This window comes from Macrotis lagotis, chromosome X, assembly GCF_037893015.1.
Source record: "Macrotis lagotis isolate mMagLag1 chromosome X, bilby.v1.9.chrom.fasta, whole genome shotgun sequence".
Classification (NCBI taxonomy): Eukaryota; Metazoa; Chordata; class Mammalia; order Peramelemorphia; family Peramelidae; genus Macrotis; species Macrotis lagotis.
In genome coordinates, this window is record NC_133666.1 from 548,276,511 (window position 1) to 548,299,045 (window position 22,535).

The 22,535-nt window shown below is 38.3% G+C and overlaps 1 protein-coding gene across 1 annotated transcript; it reads right to left on the reverse strand.

Annotated features, from left to right (window-relative positions):
• Window positions 1–4,303: 4,303 nt before the first annotated feature.
• Window positions 4,304–20,863, reverse strand: TP53INP1 (tumor protein p53 inducible nuclear protein 1). Its single transcript, XM_074200271.1, has 4 exons — window positions 20,600–20,863; window positions 13,392–13,651; window positions 12,187–12,526; window positions 4,304–8,993 (listed from the first exon to the last, which is right to left on the reverse strand). The coding sequence occupies exons 2-4, from the start codon at window positions 13,501–13,503 to the stop codon at window positions 8,747–8,749; spliced, it is 699 nt and encodes a 232-aa protein (XP_074056372.1). The 5' UTR covers window positions 13,504–13,651; window positions 20,600–20,863; the 3' UTR covers window positions 4,304–8,746.
• Between the last annotated feature and the right edge of the window lie 1,672 nt (window positions 20,864–22,535).

Consider the following 22,535-nt stretch of genomic DNA (forward strand, 5'->3'; position numbering starts at 1 on the left):
TAATATCATATTCTTAAACCCTTTGTTTTCCAACTGCTTAAAGTACTAAAAAAAATACCACCCTGAGGTCAGAACTCTAACAAAGTTAATTATCCTAATTCATTGCCCAGGGATTAACATTTACATGTTCATACCTTCCTCATCCCAATGATCTTTAAATCCCCAGTTTATTATCTAAACTCTTCTCTGTTCTAATTCTCATTTCTCTGAATCCAGCATCTTCAACATGGGGGTCCCCCATGTTACAATTTAAAGCTCCCCATCCTTTCCACTGTGCTCTCTGGAATCCCTGCTCCAAAGGCACCAAACTTCCATTCATCTTAAATCTTTTCCTCTCTCCTTTGTCTTATTTTCACAGAGTCCTGGCTCCCACCTGGGGACATGGCCTCCTGGGTTACCTTTTTCAACCCTGTTTGTCTTTTCATTCATTGGTCAGGATGGGGGAGTTAACATACTCAGTGCTCTCTGTTGCCATTTTGAGATTCTCCTTTTATCACCAGCACTCAATATAACTTAAATAAAGCTGTGCTACTAGTTTTATAAGGTTTCTATCTTTTTTTAAATGATGGGAGAAGGGGGGGAAGGTTGAGGGAAGGAAAAGGGGGGGGGCAGCTAGGTTGCTCAGTGAATAGAGCACTGGTTCTGGCCCCTTGGAGGTTCACTTAATCCACATCTACCACCCAATCAAAATTCTGGTCACTGTTATCTATAGACATTCACCCTCTTAGATCCTCAGTAACTTCAGTGCCTGGCTCTTCTCACCAACTCCTTCAACATGTATATTGATTGTATACCACAGAAACAATGTAAAGACTAATAGATTGTGGGGGTGGGGAAGACTGGGGGAGAAATTGTAAAACTCAAATAAAATCTTAAATAAAATAAAGTAAAATAAACTGGGGGAAAAGTGTATATTGATACTCCTCCAAACATCCTAACACCCAGCTCTCCTTTCCCATCTACCCCCATCTCAGCTACACAAGATATTTTATTTCCATGTTTATATACTCTGAAACTTACTTATCATAATTTGTTTTCATTATACTTCTCCCTCTGTCTTGCAATCCCAACCCGTATTTTTTGTACTCAGTGACCTTCAGTAACTTGAACCCTTAGTTCTTTCCCAGGCATGACCCCTGCATGGCTATACTCTCATCTTGACCCTTAATAAACCAGTTTAGTTTAATTACCATATTCATTTGACTCCTTTGTCCTCTTTATTGCCAGTCTTACCATGACATGCTTTAGTCCTGGATTATTTCCATCATGTGTTCCTTTACTTCTGCTGTTGAGCAAAGCTGGAGAACATCTTGAAACTAAGATCTTAGTTATATAATTTTAATTAGACCCTCACTGCTGCAAGGCAGTCTTTTATACCTAATTGATATACTATCCCACTTAACATGGTGGCTTTTCCAAATATTTTCATCTCTCCTCATGGTTCTCTCCTCACCTTCTCAGTTGAGAAAGTTTCCTTTTATTTCACTGAAAGAAATTGAGTGATCCCATTGTTTCCCATCTTCTCCAGTAGTTTGCCCATGTTCTTCATTTTCTCAATTATCTTCAATCTCTCCTTACTGTCCCCTTTTTTGACTACAAATATGCCTCATCTGCCCCATCCTCTAAAAATACCTCACCTGGTCCATCTATGCCTGCTTGCTATCCTCCCATGTCTCTCCTGCCTTTTGGGGGGTCCAGGGAATTAAACTCCTTAAAAGGCTATCAATAATCTCACATTCTTTGTAATTTTTTACAGTCTAATTTCTTTTTTACTTCATTCAGCCAGAAATGCTTTTAATTACCAAATCTATTGCCTTTTTCTTGTTTTTTAATCTTTAACCTTTGACACTCTTGATTACCCTTTTATTGTATTTTTTTCCAATTAGATGTGAAAAATTTTAACATCTTTTCAAATTTTAAGTTCCAAATTCTCTCCCTTCATCTCTTGAGAATACAAGTGATTTGGCATATACATGGATGACCCTCTTCATGTTAATCTCTTCTCTCTGGGGACAATACTTTCTCTGATTCTCTTACCTACTTGACAGGTCTTTTTCACTTTACTTATCTAAGTACGTCTGCAAAGCTGTCTTGGGTCTTTTCTTCTACAAGGTGATAAGTTCCCATAGATTCAATTTTCATCTCTATGTAGATGATGCTCCAGTCTACTTTTGCAGCCCTTACCTATCTGCTCACCTTCAGTCTCTCATCTCCAATTTAATTCAGTAGCCTGAGTTAGTTTACCATTATCTCCCTATCCTACCTCAGCTACCAGTGTGATTTTATCTGACCAGACTAATTCTACACCTCCCTCAATACACTCCAGTTACTCCCCCTATCATTTTTTTCCAAGATCAAATATAAAATCCTGCCCTCCCAGACCTCTTACGTTCTATTCCCCCCCCATACTCTCTTCAATCCAGTGACCCTGGCCCCTATTCTATTTCTTACACATCCAACTATAGACATTTTTATTTGCTGTTCCATCTATATTTTTATATTGCTGTCCTCATCTGTCTCCTGACCCCCCAGCTGCCTTCAAACCCACACTAAAAATCCCATTTTCTACAGAAGTCTTTCCCTATATCTTGTCTCTCCAATTCTACTCCTTGAGAGGAGGGACTAACTTTTGCCTTTCTCTTTCCATCTCCAGTGTTTGCTAAAAATCTGGCACATAGTAGGTGTTTAATGTTTGAGTAATTGACAAAAATTCCTTAAACTATTCCTCATAAGATAAGACCCTTGCCATCTAGATCCCTCTTCCAGTTTGTTGATGACCTTTTAAAAAGGAGTTCCTGGAAACAAAGGCTGTAATTAGAAACTAAGCAATGAGAAGTGATACCATTATATAGCCTTTTATTGTCGGTCTTGTAGTTATTTGTTAATGAGGGTTTTTTTGCCAGATTGAACCCTATTTGCATATTTGAATCAAAAAGTAATTATTTAATAAAGCAATAAAAAAATCAGTCTACATAGCAGTATTTCTGTGTTGGCACTAAGTACTTCATAAATACTTTTCCATTCCTGTAGTATTAGCAACAAAAACTTGAGAGCTGTATAATGTATAACAGTAATAAATATCAAAGTTAAATATAAATGCCTAAGTTACTGCAGAGTGAATTAGAAAACCACTAATTAACAGGATCTGTTGCAGTTTCATTTCCCCATTTACATATTAATCTAGTTCCATCCACAATCTGCCTTCCCTGTTGAACAAGCACCTTATTTCATGCTGCTATATATTCTACCTGCTGTGCTCATTATTTCCTTTACTCAGAATTAACTATATTTATTGCCCTTCAGAGATTTCAGGTGAAGTGTTGTCTCCTCACAACTTTGATTCCCCAATTAAATTAAATTAGATTTAAAAATTAAAAAGATGGCGGCAGCTAGGTGGCACAGTGGATAGAGCACTGGCCCTGGAGTCAGGAGTACCTGAGTTCAAATCCAGCCTCAGACACTTAATAATGACCTAGCTGTGTGGCCTTGGGAGAGCCACTTAACCCCATTGCGTTGCAAAAACCTAAAAAAAAAATATTAAAAAGTTACCCTAAATTGCCTTGGGCTTAGAATCAGAGAGACTTACCTTCATAAATTCAAATTTAACCTTAGACATTTACTAGGCTATATGTCCCTCGGGCAAGTCACTTTACCCTGTTTACTTCAATTCTTCCCTCTATAAAATGAAACACTCCCATATATTTGTGACCCCATTTGGGGCTTTTCTTAAGCATAGCCAGACACTGAAACATGACCAGGTTTGACCCCAAAGAAATATGACTTCACTTACCTTCTTTATTTGAAGAGATGGGGAATTATGGATCTAAAATAAATCATGTTGAACTTTTCTATTCTTTATTATAAGGGATGGCTGGAAAGTAAGTGTGATGTGAAAACAAAGTTATCAAAGAATTGTGTAGTCAGGAAGGTCCTCAGTAGGAAGTCTTCTGATTACCACCCAATGTTGCATTAGAAAAGGTTGCAACTGGGCAAAGATAAAGGAAACAATTTATTCTAGAGCAGAACAGATACAGAGCTGAAGTGTCTGACTCACCAAAAACAAAACAAAAATCCAAAACAAAAAAAAAATTAACTAATGAGTCTTAAAGCTAAGAAGAATTAAAGGCTGAGGCACTGTAATAAAGAAAAGTGTTTGTTTTTGACATTTACTGTGCTCAAAAATTCCCATAGTCAGCCCATTATGTCCATGATAGGTTGAGTTATCGGTTGTCTGTTAGTGCCCAGAGGATGACTCTCATATGGTGAAGATATCAAAAATGATCAAGTAACATGGACAAATTAGTTTTGAAGCAAAAGACATTTTATTTGCTGACAGATAAAGACCATACTTTCAATTAGTGCAAAATGCACTGTAAATCCCCCCCCATACAAAAACTGGTGTTAGTACATGTTTAACATTGCTACACTTTTTTTTTTTTGGCAAAGTGCTGTATTGTATTATTCAGTCTTTTGTAAAACCAACCATTCTTCTGTGAACCAATCAATATCAAATTTTCAACAAAAAACAGAAATAGTGAGTGGCTCAAGAAATAAGCTGCCATTTATGCATAGATTGATGTACAGTATTTCTCCTAACTGAATGTCCTTGAGTCTTTCAAGTTGTTCCAATTTTCTGTGTATAGAAACACATTTACAAGGCACATAGTCCAATTGACAATACTATTTACTCTAGTTACAAAATGTATCATCTTCCAGAAAAAAAACCCAATGTGTTCACAACATTTCTCAAACAAAACCAAAGCCACTTCTTTTACTTTAAATAAAAGACATAAAGATACATAAAGATAACAAAGTACAGAAACCTCAGAGGAAAACAAACCAAAGGTGTCAGCAGAAAACCTTCACAACCAGCAGACCTGGAAAGCCCAACCTCCCCTCTAGTGACTTAAGTTTGTAAACAGCCATCCAGTTAGAAAATAAAAATTCCTTAAAATTCCAGACAAAATACAGAGCTTTGTTATATGGAGCGTAACATGTAGATTTAAATCCAATACAAAAAACACAACATCTATATATTAAAAGAATCCCCAATGATATGCAACCATATATATCATCTCACTGAAGCTGCCTTTTCTGAAAGTAACTTCTCCTCCCAAAATAGACATTAAAATAGATATCCTCCTGGCTGTATAACTTTCCTAGTTTTCAAACTTCTTAAACTTGTAGTTTTAAGAAAACTGGTATTATGACAAGGCTTATCAACCATAAGAATGTGAAAAATTTTCAAAATATAAAAATTTAAATATTTTAAGCATAATATATGGAAAGGGATGAAATCACCTTATCTAACTTGACTGCTGACAATTCTGATGACCTAAGTTCTTTAGGAAATAATAAGAACAGATCTTAAAAACTGCCATAACAATATCAAAACAAATAAAATTTACCCAACATATTAGTATCTCCCCAACCAAGGAGCAATCTCAAACTGCCTCTAAAGCAAAAATAAAACCCCAATTGATGAAAGTTCTTTTCACTTCATTATTCTGTCTCACTATTTAAAATGATTTGTCTAATTTGAGGTGAACAAATTTAAACTTCCTTCATTTTTGTCTTTTCCAACTCAAAGAAAATCAGGGTTTAGGCTGTACTATTCCTTACTCTTTTTGTTTTAAGAAAATAACAAGGGGTGGCTAGGTGGCACAGTGGATAGAGCACTGACCTTGGAGTCAGGAGTACCTGAGTTCAAATCTGGTCTCAGACACTTAATAATTACTTAGCCATGTGGTCTTGGGCAAGCCACTTTAACCCCATTGCCTTGCAAAAAAGTCTAAAAAAAAATAACAAGGACCTAAAAAGTATGATTCCACTTTGAAAGCATAAATTAAGTAAATGATAAAATGCTTTATCAAATGGCAAATTTACTGTTCTCCCACTAGAAGAGGATAACTTAGGGCTGTGACAGAATCAAACTGATGACAGAAGAGTATGTAAACCAAGGCATGCAGCACAAATCAAATGAAGGACAGTTAGCATTGAACCACTTAGAACTGCAAAAGTACTACCAAACAAAAACTTAAAATGAAATTATGTATGTATTCATATGGAAGATAAATGGACAATTTTCAATTTATAATGCAATAATATCATATGAAGGACATAATGTAATGTCTAATTGTCATTAACAAAAACTTAACTGAGAGAAAAAAGTCTTTAGGAAATTTTCAAAGGGGGCACATTTCTTCTTGTATTTATTTCAGATCACTGGCATTTAATGATAAAATTTAAAATCTAATTTCTTTGGCCATGATTCAAAAATACATCAGAATCACATTTCCAACTAAATTACTGGTCTTGCACCTTGAATAATCAAGAACTTCAAACAAATTTGGGTCGGAAAATTTTGATGCCAACATAAATACCCATAAGGACTATATCCTGGTATAACTCTAGCTCTATAAAATTCCAACAACTTTTTGAAAAATAACTTTAAAGCTTAACTAAACCAAGCTAAAAGGCAAAGGATCAGTAGCTAATAGGGTTAAATGAATCAAAAGGTCTTCTAGAAAAGGGAAAGATAAAGTAATTTTATACACAAATCTGTTCATGTGGCTATAACAAATTTTCACAACTGAATGTCAGATCTATAGCTTGAGGTACCAGCACTTCATATAACCTATGTATTAGAATCTTCCTTCTCAATACTCAGAAGCTTTATAAGAAATCATTTAGCCATATTATTTTCAAGTTATCCAAATGTACTGCCCTATTAGCAAACAGTTTCTAAATCACTCTCCTCCCATGTAAACACAAGCAATTTAACAAAATACTATAGCCCAGTTTGACACAGCTTTGTGGACTTGGCCCCTAATCAGGAAAAAAATAAATAAATAATGGGGAAAGCTATGAAATGTAGACTTAAATCCCCTATTTTGAACATGACACTTCCTTAGTGCTACTGGAAGAACAAACTATTTTAAGCATCTAAACACACTAACCATTTGACTTCTTTGACTTACAATCACCCCCATGCTTTTTGACACAGCTTTTCACACTTAAAGGGGAGGAAAGGCTCCCATAGTTCCTGGCATCTGAAGTCCACAAAGAGCCATTTAGAATAATACTCTGCAATGATTATGCTCTTCCTTTTGAAAGCATCTTAACATGTCTATACTATTTAGTTAGGGCTAGACTGAAGTTGGAAAAAAAGGACTCTGAACATATTATTAAAATGATGATATTCTTATTCTGCTGGTAGAAATAGGTTGGGTTCTAATTATATATCCCTGATCACACAAGGAACTTGTAGTGTGGAAAAGCCATCACTAAATATTAAAAAAGTAAAGTGGCAAGCATCAGATGAATTGTAGTTTGTAATGGGTTTTTCCCCCTAATTAATTATCCTGAAGAGAAATTAAAACAGAACTTAGCTTCATTAGCACCATGCTCTCTTGAACCACCTACCCAGCCCTGGCAGAGATATAACCAAATAACTGTTTCAGTAGAGAGAGAGCCCCCTTGGAATTACATGGGAGGTCCAGTTCTAGAAATCTTCTAACTCCACTTCAAACTTATTTATAATCCTCACAACACCCCTGTGAGGTAGGTAGGTATTTATTCTTCTATTGAATGAGGAAAATAGGATAGAGTAGTTCAAGAAACAGAAAAATTAGCCTGTAGAGTAAGAACCCCCCCAAAAAAACCCCAAAACAAGAAAACCCCAGCTATTAATCTTCTTTCAAGACATTCCAAAGTCTGAAAGCAGTGTTTGTCAGGGGTCAATCCATGCACACCACATTATCAGCACAGGCTCAGTGGTGGAAAAGCAGGATTTAATAACTTGTTCCTAGGTTGGAAAGACTTGCCCTTCTCATTGTGTAAAAGTAAAGAGGCTCTATTAATTTCTACATAATAATGGTTATTCTCTAACTTTGTAACTAACCAACAGGCAAAAAGAAGTCTAAGAAAAACACTGGAACAAGTAAGCATCTTTATATAAATGGACACTTCTTAAGTATAAACCACAGATCTGCTTTTAATTTTACTAAATGAAACAAGTATTTCTGTCCCATAATAACTTGTAATATTTGTACCACACCATTAAAATCATAATCATTAAAGATAGTGATTTCCTATCTATGAACTAAAGGTACCTGACGTATCAAAATTAACTGAATGACTGATGAGGAAATTGTAAAATATCAAGTTCTCTTTCAATAGAAAATTCAGCCATGATTTCATTTTGTCCATGGCAACCATTGCCTTTTAATGCTTGTTAGTGTGTAAATAAAAAAATGTATTCATTATATACAGAAAAGATTATCAAGTACTGGTCATTAAAGTGTATGGCTGACCCTGAGAAATTTTGTTTACTTAAACTTTTGATTAATGCAAAAAAGAAAAACAAATTCAGCTGAAACCTGACTATTCCATCACTCAGTAAGAAATTTCTTTAAAGTTTCAACTAACTCACATAACTTAGATGAGTCAGACATTCCCAAAATACTAAACACTGCAATCATACTGATGTTTCTAAAAAATATTGAAAAAGTTTAGCAAAAAAGTTAACTCCTAAGAGCAAGGCATTGTGTGATACACAAAATGTAAATTTTTTAAAAAAAATTATCTAGAGAAAATTCTATTTAAATGATTGATCAGTCAAGCTGCAAATACACACCTTCATTATTTGAGCGCAAGTGCACATGTCACACTCACCCACCACATTCTCACACATAAAACCAAGAGCAATATAACAACGAATTGATATGATTAAGAATTGAAATCTTCAGTAATTGTACTGACGCTGGCAAGGCTGGTGAACCACCCACCCATTGTGCTTGATATGCCGAGAGTGGCAATCCCTGGTAAGATTTTGGCGACGGAGGTTATTTCTGTTCAGAGAATATTTTTCACCATGTTCTTTTATCCACTGGGTGGGACGAAAGCTCTTGGTTTGTTCGAGGAAAGTTGAATGAGTAAGAGCTGCAACAAAGCAGTGAACATGTTGCCCCACTTCATTCTGTACTTCCATTCTGAAAATAGCAAAAACATGTCAAATGTACACAAACAATTATTAACTAAATGTATTTTGAATTATTTGAAAATTGAAAGGTACAAAGTTGACTTTTTAGCTAAACTTGAAAATTTGCCTCACTGAACTCCAAGTATAAATGTGCATTGTAAAGGAGTTGGACTTTGTGCAGCAATACTGTTTCAGTCTTTGGGATAAGATTTAGCTAAAACATCTATATTTAAGATTCATTGACAAGGCATTTATGTATTTTTTAGTATAGACTAGGAGAGCACTTTAACACCCTGTAGGAACCAGAACTAACATCTGTTATTGGATAATAGAGTTGAAAAGTGGGGATATATAATTTGACCAATATTATATACAAATTTATGCAATAACTGACCATGTGAGTCTAATGAACATTTTCCCAAGTATACAAGAAACTACTGCTCAAATAAGTTTTAGTTTATAATAAAATGCTGGATTAAATGTTGATCTAAAATAGATTCTATTGAGAGTGCTAAACTGGAAACCAACTTTCTGTTAGCTGTCAGGAAGGCTAAATATAATAACACAAACAGCAACACCATTACATGCTTTCTGTATTGAAGATTAAATAGTATGGATGTCATTTATATGCAAAGTTGATGATTCCCAATACATAAAACAGCTGAGGATGATGTATACTGTACATAGCCAAATTTACAAGTCTATTTTCACTAAATTTGGTTTTGTTATGTTTAGGAAGAACATAATCATCAAAAATAGATGCTCAATAAGTATTTACTAAATGATTTATCTGACTATATGAATTTTTCTAATAGCAGAATTTATAATAAGGAAATCTGTCAAGCCAATAGAAATGAAAGAAGCTTCTATTTTTGTAATTCTAGGTACTGGACCTTTTAAATATAAAAATAGATTTTTATAAATTCTCAAACTTATTAGACTTTAAAATATTGCATTGAAGCTGGGTGGTGCAATGGATAGAGCATGAGCCCCAGTCAGGAGAACCAGAATTCAAATTTGACCTCAGACATTTAATAATTACCTAGCTGTGTGACCTTGGGCGAGTCACTTAATTCCACAACTGGAGTCCCAAGGTGAAATACTTACTGAATCAGTAAGCTGTAGGTAGCTTTTTCTGGTCCTACAAAAGTCAAATGATGAACCAAACCACTAAAGAAATTTCAAGCACTATTTTCACTTTAATGTATAGTTTGGGTCAAATTTTCTTTATTAAAACCAATTTAATCAAATTTATTATTGCTTAAACCTAAGATTGTGGAAGAGCATTATTTAATACAAATAAACCTTACAAAGGCTTAAATGCAATCAGGTGTGAACCTTCAGTTAGAACCATTAATTCACAGTACTGTAGGGCCCCTTCAGTTTTATAAGGAAGTAGTAAAATGTTCTATAGTAGCATCACTAAAAAAAGACTAATCAGTAACACAGCTAGATTCTAGGATCTAAATTGTCTTTTTTTTACTTATTTAAAAATGACACCCACACTGGGAAAGATGGATCTTTTACGAATCTGAAAATTAGGGGCAGCTAGGTGACACGGTGGATAGAGCACCAAGTCAGGAGTACTTGAGTTCAAATCCAGACTCATACATTTAATAATTATCTAGCTATGTCACTTAACCCCATTGCCTTGCAAAAACTAAAAAAAAAAAAAAACAACAAACCCAAAAAACCAAAAACCAAAACATCTGAAAATTGCCTAAGTCTGTTATTAAATACCTAACTATATAAAGTTGTGGAGAAGAGGATTCTTAAGTGGCAGATACTGCATTTTAAATATTCATTATGCATTCTTTATTTAATTTCTCAGCCCCTGACATCCCAGCCCCCACCCCTAGCCTCCCTTCTTTCTTCCCCCTTCCTAAGGTCCCAGGACATGGCTTCATGCTTACCTTTTCACTGCCATTCTCCAATCAAGGTTTTTCCCTTACTAGGACACTGCAGTCAGAAGGAAGTCTGAGAGAGGGATGGCTGCTGGGTTTGAAGTTTTTCCTCCCTCTACTTCCCCTTCACCACCTCCAGGCCTAGAATTAGACCAGGTCTGGGGTAAGAGGAGAACCAGAGGGTTCCCAAGCAGGCTCAATCAAGAGCCAGTAAAGGACAGGGTGACAGGGAGTTGGGGATGGGGAGATTGATGGGGGGATATATAGCAGGAAGGAAGCGTGATAACTCTCAACTGTTGGGGTACAGGGCTTGTTTGAGAGTAAGCTGGGAACTGACTAGAATTCAGAGATTTAAGGAAAAAAATGAAATACAAAGCTTGTTTATAGAACACTAACTGGGTGACAAATTTTTAAAACACTTAAAGGGTCTGTAAAACTGGAAGTTAACTTTCTGTCATTAATATATTAATGTCATAATTTTATCTTTTACTAACTCTAATAGAAAAATTAAAAGAAACTACTTTAACAAGTGAAGAAACCAACCACCTTATTCTCTCCTTCCCAACCTGTTCTAATCTAAAATCAATGTTTTGTTTATAAACTTCAAATTTTGGATCAAGTACTTTAGATAAATAATGGCAGACTTAAGTAATTTATACCAATTAAAAACACTCTTCTTTTACCAAATAAGGTAGCAAATTAACAATCTTACCCATTTTGTACCCTGATTTCTTTTAATTTACAAAAATTCTCCTTGTTTGAAGGAGTATATATTCATTGCATATCTCAGGTTAACAAACTTGGACATAATTATGATAGATACTATTCAGTGACATGGTCTATATACAAATGAGATGTGAGGAAAACATTAAGAAGTCCTAGGAATCTGACTCTGGATAATCTAAAATAAGTGATAACTAAGGATATCTGCACTTCCAACTTCATCTCATAAGATTGTATAAATCTGTAGACAAATCGTGATTTTTTTTGAAGTGCTATATAAATGAATTATGATGTCAATAGCAAGAAATGCTTTGGCAGAATAAGTTTGATTCAATTACTATAACTATTAATGCAAGGTCCAATCTTAAATCCCAGCTAAATTAGCTGGTCACCATTTACGGGGAAATGCATTAATCTCGAATCTTAACTATAGAGGTCAACAATAATTCAATTATAATACGTACATCATTTCATTAAATCTTTTTTGAAATGTTTATTTTTCTATTTCAAATTAGACTGCAGTTAAAGAAAATTGCTTGTACTGTATATGGATCATATAGGTTACTTACAACTTACCTAGGACTGCTTGGATTATGAAATTCATCAATCTCACAACTCCCCCCATTAAGATTTCTGGAGGAATTATAAACAGACATGCTTGGATGTTCAATTAGAAGGTTTTCCAAAGGACTGGTTTCCACCTTGATAGTGGTTAATCCACCTGCAGTAAAGCATGGGGGAGGGGTAATAAACCAACTCTCCTCCATCGGACAGGCCTCAAATTGGACAAAGCAAGATTCACTAGCATCAGCTAAACATTCCAGGGAAGCTGGTAAACAGGAAAAAACTGGAGGATGATCAGTAGGAGATTCTTCACTGCAGTCTTCATCATCAACTTCTGTTGAAAAATTAGTGTCTAGGTTGTGTTCCAAATTGAACAGGATGTTGAGTAGTTCCACAGTGGAAATGGATGTCATATTGATTTAAATAATCAAATTCATATAGCATATGGGGAAAAAAAGGAAAAATGATATTAACATTACTCCTTATGTCCACATATCTGTTCAGTCAGTCAACCATGACTGACTGAACACCTAATGACTCAGCATTGATTTTTCTTCTTGTTTTTTTAAGCAAATAAATTGCCAGAAAAACAAAAAAACAGAAAGAGTTCATTATCTGTAATATAAATGAAATTCCCATAAAGCTAGCTCTAATTTTAGCAATTTTTTAATATTAGAAAAATCAAAGTCAGTTATTTTGATCTCCTGGCAAAAAATACAATGTGTTGGGGGCAAGTACCAGCCCTGGAGTCAGGAGGACCTGAGTTCAAATAGGGCCTCAAACATTTTTTACTAGTTGTGTGACCTTGGGCAAGGCACTTAAACCCATTGCCTGGGGGAAAAAAATAACACAATGTGTCATTTTTTTTTTCAATAAATCCTTGTTTAATTTACATTTTAAGGGGAAATTAGGTAGCATGGTGGATAGGGCAGTGGCCCTGGAGTCAGGAGTACCCCAGTTCACATTCGGATTCCGACACTTAATAGTTACCTAGCTGTATGAAGATTACTTGGGCAAGTTACTTAGCTCTATTGGTACAGGGGCCATGCTAATCTCTTTATTATTCCAATTTTAGTATATGTGTTGCCAAAGTGAGCACACCCTATTATTGGCTTAAAAAAATTTACATTTTAGTCTTGTAAGATCCAGAGTTGCTAATTTATATGCAAACAGTATTTTCCACTTTTCATAATGATTACATACTGAAGATCTCTTACCTATGAAGTCAACAAGAATCCATTCATCATCTTCTTTTTCACTAAATTCTGGTTCTTTGCTAGAAGAGTTCTTGATTTCACCCACAAACATACTATTCAACCTCTGGAACATTGTTAAGGCAAGAATGAGACTTTGGCTGGTACTGTAGCTTCGATTTCAAAACACTGTCTTCAATTAGGCCAATGGCACAGACAGGAAATTAAAGTGCGCAAATTCTTATTTAAACAAGGTATTGAATATGGAGGATCATTATCCTTAGCTGAAATAGAAAAAGAATATAATTATTGCTAAACAAACATATTTATAGCCCTCTAGTCTCAATTCTTCCCTTTATTTCTAGAAAGGCACTAGCCAAATGCTCCTCCCATGGAGTAGGGGAAAAAAACATCACTTCTTTCCCATACTGTATTTGTTCTAATGGCCAACATTCTACATGATCAACCAACAAATATCTGTAATGATACTGAAGGGAGCCACAGTCAGAGTTTTGACCCTGCCCCAATACATACTTTTAAGCACAGCCCCAATCATGTACAGCACAGGCAGAGTGGTCCTGTAGTCACTGGGAGGCTACTATGAGTACTGAACTCAAAAGGAGAGCTCAATACAAACTGTTCATTTCATTTATGCAAAATTAGGATTAAGCATCAAACATAGCCAGTCTGTTAATAACATTCCAATTCAGAAAGTAGTTAAGTTTGGATTGGGCCTCTGGTTGTCACAATGAATAGAGTGCAGTCTTTAAAAGTCCAGAGGACCTGAGTTCAAATGTAGCCTCAGATATTTATTAGCTGTGGAGCCCTGGGCAGGTCAGCTTGAAAAGTCACTTGCCTCAGTTTTCTCATCTGTAAAATTAACTAACTGGAGAAGGAATGACAAACCATTCCAGTAGATTTGCCAAGAAAATCCCAAATGGGGGTCACAGAAAGTCAGACACCTCAAAAACATCAATTTTGGATCAAAAGTTTACAGAAAAGTCATGTTAGTACATTTTTTTTTAGGTTTCTGCAAGGCAAATGGGGTTAAGTGGCTTGCCCAAGGCCACACAGCTAGGTAATTATTAAGTGTCTCAGACTGGATTTGAACCCAGGTACTCCTGACTCCAGGGCCGATGCTTTATCCACTGTGCCACTTAGCCGCCCCTCATGCATTTTCATTAAGAGTAAAATGCATTTCTATTAAAGTAATGCATTTCAGAGTACTGTACTTTTTCTATAAGGGTACTGCATACTGAACTCAACTTAAGTGGACACATTGCTTCCAAAATCTTTCCAATGACTGCTGTATTCAATTAATTTAACACTAGGGTTCCAGGTTCAGTCTTAGGGACACAGATAAAATGATTCTTGGGAATCAGGAAGACCTGGGTTCAAATCCCTTCTCAGACACAGAATTTTCTAGGCTGCTTTTCAATCTTAAGTTTTGACAGGAAGCCTTTTCCAGCTCTTTGTAGTTCTGAAGTCTTCTCTTTTATTTCTTACTTATTGTTTATATAGCTGGGTTGTAAATATGTTTGCTTGCTATCTCTCCCATTAGACTGTGAGTTTCTTGAGGATAGGAACTTTCTTTTGCCCTTTTTTGTAGTGCCAGTGCAGAGGAGGCAATTAATGAATGATTATTAACAGTTTGCTTCAATTTTCTCATCTGTAAATTGGGAGTTAATGAGTGTAAAACAAGATAACATTAATAAAGCACTTTTCAAATGCTAGCCATTACTATTATTTTACCCTTTTGTCAAATTACTTCAGAGAAGCCTGGGGATGAGGCCCCAAGTAAGCTAAATATTGTCTCAGTTACAGGTCAGGAAATCCTTCAGGAAAATACTGCTGATTATGGTGGCTTCCCTGCCTTCCTGGTAAATTTTCCTACTATGAGGAACAAGGGTATGATACAGAAGCAGTTGACTATGTCAACTTTCCTATGATGCGTACTGAGTAGAAACTATTTAATACTGGGAATACTCACTGCTCTGCAACCAAAGATATTTTATTCAAAACATTTTAAAAACATAATTCCACAAAGATGTGCCCAAGCCTTTTTGACTCCTTAATCCAGTTAATGGGGAACCTCATCTATTCCCATTATCATTTACTCACAAATTATATTTAATAGTAGCAATCTTCAGAATGGACAGTATTGGTTATTACTGTATGCCACTTCCCTCTTCTAATACTTCATTTCCTTACCTATAAAAATAAAATTTTGACCTGGATCTGAAGAGTTTATTTCCCTCTCTAAAATTCCTTTTTTTTTTTCTTTAGGTTTTTGCAAGGCAAATGGGGTTAAGTGGCTTGCCCAAGACCACACAGCTAGGTAATTATTAAGTGGCTGGATTTGAACTCAGGTACTCCTGAACTCCAGAGCTGGTGCTTTATCCACTGCATCACCTAGCCGCCCCTAAAATTTGTTATCTTTAAGAATTCTTGATTCTGTGGTAACTAAATAACGTACACAGTAGTACGTAGTAACCCTATAACAAAAACACGGGAAATATAAAAGCCAGATTGGTCCAACTATGCTATTGAGTTAGGCAAGGACACAGCCTGGTTTTTGTAGTTGAGATACATTAAATGCCAGTGAACAAGACACTGAGATACCGAGACCTGGCACAAGCCTTGTTTAAAACAAGTCCACAAGTCTAATGGAGGCTAAAGGACATATGAGGAAAAAAACTAAATTATATGATCACGAAACATAAGTACAAATGAAAGGTATAAAGTGCTAAGAAGTTAAGAGCTTTCAAAAAACTCCCTCTTTAAAGCAGGAAAACCTGGTCAGAGATGGACCTCAAGATATGGACTAGATAAAGAAAAGTCAAATAGAATACACAGCATAGTAGAAGATTCTCTGAGGATAGACTGATGGGTGAACCTAGACTGTGAAGGGATTTAGATACTGGATTTGGAGTTACTTATATTAGACACTAGAGATATAATACAAGCAAATAAAACTGTACTCTTAAGAAGCTTACTTTCTAAAAGGGGAAGATCACATCAGTGTAAACTAGATGAGGAATGGGGAAGGATGGTAACTAGAGGGGTGTGGACACTGGCAAAGAAGTTAAGAAGCTCAGAGAATTGATTGTAGCCAAAGTAAGTTTTATGTGGATGGGCTCTTCCTGAACAGGTGATCTGGAAATAGTCACCAATTACCTGAGTGAAGAGCCAGGGGCAGCTAGATGAGGAAGTGAAAAAGAGTGCTGGAAGAGGAGTCTTTCTTAAATTCAAATATGGCCTCAGGCACTTACTAGCTGTTTGACCCTGGGCAAGTCACTTATCCACTGATTACAATTTTTAAATAATGGAGAAGGAAATGGCAAACCACTCCAGTATCTGCCAAGAAACTTCATTAAAAGTTGTTCCAACAGTTTCAAAAAGCAGAATATGAATGAATAACTACATAGTAATAAACTGGAAAGCTACTAAGGTAGGACTGTGAAGGATGAATGGGAGGGATGATTGAAGGTATGATCATAAAATTGTAAATTTAAAGGTGGAAGTGAGTTTTCCGATCATCTCCCTAATTTTATAGTTGAGGAAACTATAGTTGAGAGAGGATAAGGACTTGACCAGGTTGCATAGCTGGTTATATTACTTTGGGGAAAAGAAATAGGAAACAATGGTTGCAGTGAGAGTGAAAAGGAATAGTCTGATGAAAGAAATCTTGGGGTGGTGATAAGAATAGAAGTTATGACTGGCAAATCTGTGTGGGGAGAGGGACTGGAAAGAGGAAAAAATGACAAAGGAGTGGGTAAAGTATTTTTGTCAAAAGGAAACAAATAGGAATGACAAGCTTTCACAATATCTTGTGTTTAGAGTTAGAAGGGATCTTATTCAACAGTCTAGTCCAGAGGTGTCAATCTCATGGCTCACAGAACTCCACTTTAAACCAGATTAAAATCTAATTAAGAAATGTCTAACTAAGAAATGTCTAATAAAATACGTAAAAATACATCTTGTACTCTCCCTATACACCATGCACTCTTAAGGAATACCTATTAAACTTTATAGATTCATATAGACATAATAATTGTCCTTCCTTTGCCATTCTGCCAGCCCTAAAGAGAATATTCTGGTTAAATTAGGTCAGGTCATATGAGATATTTTTAACACCTTAACAAGTGCCAGACACATTATTTAAATATTATCTTTAATTGCTATTAAAAAGCCCTGCAATTAGACTGGTATGGTCAAATGGAACTTCAGATAACATATGTTCATTTTCACAAGGGAGCTCACCATGTATTCACTGATTTTGCAATTTACCAATTATCTTTGTTATACTGGACATTATCTCACATTAAGCCAGTATTCTAAGATTAACCCCATATGAGTCTCAAAAGATACAGTTTAAAAGTTATTTATTTTCAGTCTTGTCTGGCTCTTCATAATCCCATTCGCAGTTTTTCTTGTAAAAGATAATGTAGTAGCTTGTCATTTCCTTTTCCAATAGGTGAGGAAACTGAAGTCAAAGAAGATTAAGTGACTTGCAAAGGATCACACAGCATCCAAAACCAAATTTAAATTCAGATCTTCCTGATTCTAGACCACCTATGCTAACTGAAATAAAAATGGATCTCTGCTGTTAAACCACAAATTAAAAAATATTTTAAAAAGCAACACTTGAAATCAAGCAGAATGGGTAATGTTTTGTAAACCCTAAAAACTGCAACCCTTAAAAATATATGGTTAAAATAAAATGACAGAAAATAATGGTCAGACATTAAGTTTTATACTCTGGGATTTACCATTAACTTATAGGTGGAGGCCACCCATTCTGGTAATGACCCTACCAAGTTGAGGGAGATCAGAATACAGCAGCAAAGGAAGGAGTACAAAATATACTCAATAAAAGTAGACAAAGCTTTAAATTTCCCTGGAGACCAATGGTTCTACAATGGAAAAGATCCAGGTTTCAAAACTTAATATTTGACCATGACCATGTCATTTAATATACTTCATTTGAAAAACTGAAATAAATGTTTATACTATCTACTAGTTGAATGAAGGTAAATGTATAAAAAAACATTTTGTGTAAACAGGACTGAGCTTAATATTTACAGAAATGGAATAAAGTCCTGTGTTGGACATTCAAATAAAGCAAGTTAAAAAAACTTATCCATAAATGGTGTGAACTGGTAGGATGTTCCACTATTTAAAAAAAAAAGAATCTTGTTATAGTTTGTTTGGTGTCCCAGAATTTGAGCCAAAGATATTTTGTAGCCTCAAGCATAGTTACTTTTTACAACCCACAAGTTTCACTTGGATTTTTTTTTAATTGGACTTCAGCTGCCAGTAGGCGGCTCCAAAAAACAAACTTTAAAAAAAAAATCATACACCTTGATTTATCAGTTTTCAATCTGGTTGCACAGTCAGTGTTTGACTTAGCCTTCAGACTACCAGACTAAAGTATTCATCTTCCCTTTTTCTCTCCATATCTCTTATTTCTGTCAGCATGATCTTAAGCTTCCACTTAAGTCTTATTCTCATGCCTCAGTTGAGTTACTTTTGTTCCAGCTCTGATAGACCCTTAAAACACTAGAAGGGTTTCAAGTACAGATACAGTCAAGACAAGATCTTCAAAGGATCATGAGCCAGTATTGGAAGTAAGCCTCTGTGAACTGAAGCAGGGAGTTTTAAATTTAGTGGAAGGAGCACTTTCTAACTTACACATTTATGCAAATATCAAAGCAGTTTAATTATGGAAGAAAATGGTCCTGCTGATGCTCATAATTTAAAAGTTAATTTGAACTATTTTCTAAGAAGTCAATTATGCTTAAAAATATTTGTATTTTCCATTCTTTGCTTCCAGTGTTCAGCCAGATTTTAAAAGTTATTATTCCCCAGAGGTGAAGGATGAAAAGACAATACAAAAAGATAGCTTGTAAGTGGTAATTCCCACTCATTAATCTTGAGTTTTCAAAGTTATGCCACTCCCTAGGGATTAAGAAAAAAAAAGAAAAGGAAGAGGAGATGGGAGATAAAACCAGTCACATGAATCACATTAGCTTAAGACTGGTTCAAATTTTTTTTTCTGTAAGATTATATAGGCCCAGAAGTACTGGGGGCTCATCTTCCCCTTTCAAATTTAAGAAAAATTAAAATTGTTTTTCACATTTTTAATTAACATTTACAAAAATTCACTTCTATTGTGTGGGCAATGAGTTATGGCCTTTCTTTAATCAAATTTTGAATGAATTTATTTAGTTTTTTTAATGCAGTCTGGAAGAGAACTGAATTAGTCAGGTGACCTAAAAAGCTCCTTGCAAATTAGCTCTGTGGACAAAATCTCTACACCTGTAAAATGAAAAGGCTGAACTTAATGACCTCATCGCTTAAAGTATCTTAAAAAGCTCAGCGACTTGGGCAAATCCCTGAATTTCTCTAAACCACATTTTTCTGAGTCATAAATGAGGTGATTCTTTTTAGAAGTTTTTTTTTTATAAAGGAGAAAGCTATTCATGGAGATGGGCCAAGTAGCATGGAGTGTTAAACCTAACTTGAAAGATCAATTTTCATTCCTTTTTCCCGAAAGCGACTCAAAATACAGAAGTAGCTTACTCCCTAGAGATGACGGGAAAGGGAACTTTTCCTTCATCTCTTCACAGCTCATCTCAGCCTCATCTATAATTAATACGTAAACATGAGGATTAGCTAGTATACTTTAAACACCAGCAAGCGGCCCCAGTGTTTAGGGAAGGCGGCGCTTCAGGCCGGCACCAGCCACTTGTCCGAGCAGCGCCCGTACTGGGGGAGCCAGCAAGGCCCGCGGGCCAGGGGGAGATCTCGAGCTTCCGGGCAGCTGGGTGGCGCGGAGCCGCCGGACGCGTCCCGAGACGCTGGACGCTTGGCCGGGGACTTGGGCAAGTCACTTAGCCCCGGGCCTTATCGGTAGGCGCAAGGAAGGGCCCAAGCAGCGGGCGGTGTGGCGGGGCTGCCCGGCCGGGCTGTGCCACACACGCGCGTGCCCACGGCGGGGCGGGCGGCCCCGGGAGGAGGGGGAGGGGAGGGGAGGCCGCTCCGGCCCGGGGCACGCGGGGCGGCCCGCGAGGGCTGGACAGAGGCCCGGGCCCCGGGGCGGCGAGAGCAAGGGGGGCAGCGGGCGGCCGCAGCCCCCGGCCCGGCCACAGGAAGTGGAGGGGCGCGGGGCGGCCGGGCCGGGGGCGGCACCGGCGGGGCACCCACCCCTCCCGCACCCCCGCACTCACACTGGCCTGGACAGCCGGGGCCGAGGGGCGCCGCGGGCGGCTGAGGTAGCTGCGCGGGCCCCGGCGAGGGGGGCCCTGGTCCTGGTTCCGGTCCCCGGTTCCGGCGCCGCCGCTCCCGCCGCGGCCGTGGCTGCCGAGCCGCCGCCTCCGGTCCTTTTGTTGTTGTGGGGCGCTCGGAACAGCTGATGGGGCGCGCCGCCCCCGGCTCCGCCCACCGGGCCGGGCGTCCAATGAGCAGAGCGAGGGCCGCGGGGCCGCGCGGGGACAGGCTGTCACCAACGCACGTGACCCGGCGGCCAGGCTGGAGACCTCCAGGAGGTAGAAACAAGCCCGGGCAACAAAGGCGAGGGGAGCCGCGGGGCGGGGCCGGGGCCGGGGCGGGGCCTCGGGCCGGGGCGGGGCCTCGGGCCGGGGCGGGGCCTCGGGCCGGGGGCGGGGCCGGCGGCGGACGCGGAGCGCCTTGCTGGGCACAGGCCCGGCGGCTGGTCCTCGGGGCGCCCCCGGCACAGTGCGGGGCAGTGTCCGAGGCGGTCACCGCCCCGTAACGCGCCGGCCTCCGCCCGCGGAAGCCCGGGCCCAGAAAGCCGTCCGAGCCCGGCGTCTCCACCTGGGAGCCCCGCGAGCCGGGAGGGAGGAGGAGCTGCGCCGCCGGGAGCCGCGGCCGTGTCCCCGCACCCCGGGCCGTGCCCTCCCGGCCAGCCTGGCCCCTCGGCCAGCGGCCAGCGCAGGGGCTCGGGGACACCCGCCCCCCAAGTTAGCTGGCCCTGCCTGGGAGGTCCAGGGGGGCCCAGCCGCGGCCTGACTGACAGGCGAGACCTCGTCCTACCCACATTTCCCCCAGTTGTACATATGGAAATGGGATGGGTTTACGTGACCTTCTCCGAATCACAGAGAGAGCCCAGCCCCGGGATTGCATCATGCTGTAGTCTCAAAATGGCAAGTGGACGCAGAGCCCCGGCCCTGCAGTCAGGAGGAGGACCCGGGCTCAAATGTGGCCTCAGACACTTAATAATCACCCAGCTCATTGCCTCGCAAAAATAAAACCAAAAAAAAGAAATGAGAACTGGAAGGAAATCTTAGTGGTTTTGGGGTTCCTCAACCCCCATCGAGTCAAAACTTCCCCAATAGACAATAACTATGATGATGATAACCGACCTATAGGACTTGAAAGTTTGCAAAGGCATACGTTACCTCACAACTCTGAAATAAGGAACATTGAGATCAGGGATCAATAAGTATAGTGTTTCCTATAAACTTGGCATCTCAGTGAACCACCAGCAACAGTGGGAGCCTCTGGATTGTGTTTTTGTGAACATTTATTTTTTCAACTGCATGCAAAGATAATTTTCAACATTCATTTTTTTTGGCTAAGATTTTGAGTTCCACATTTTTTCTCCCTCCTTTCCTTCCCTCCATCTTCCCCTTCACTAAGCTAAGTAATCTGAAGTAGGTTATACATGCAAACATATCTCCTTATTAGCCATATTATGAAACCAGAATCAGAACAAAAGTGAAAAAGTGGGGAAAAATTAGGGAAAAAAGCATAAAACAAAATTTTAGTATGTTTTGGTCTTCATTTAGACTTCATAGTTCTTCACCCCATCTCTTGCTCCTGAAGCCTCCATCCTGTCCTGGAACTACCATGCTGACAGTTACCTAGCCTTTCAGGCCTCTCCCACTCCCTTGGAGTGCTCCTCTTAGAACCTCCTTTTAGGAAGGCCAACAGGTCCACCCCATCTCTTTCCTCTCCTGGCTTCACTCATCCCCCTTTTCTTCCTTTTATATCTTGACTTTCCCCATTAGAAAGTAAGCTCCTTATAATACAGAGCACTCTACTTCCTACTTTTCTTCTACCATTAAGAGTTAACATTTATATAAGCTACTACTTTGTGCTAATCACTATGCTAAGTGCTTTGCAATTATCTCCTTTGGTCTT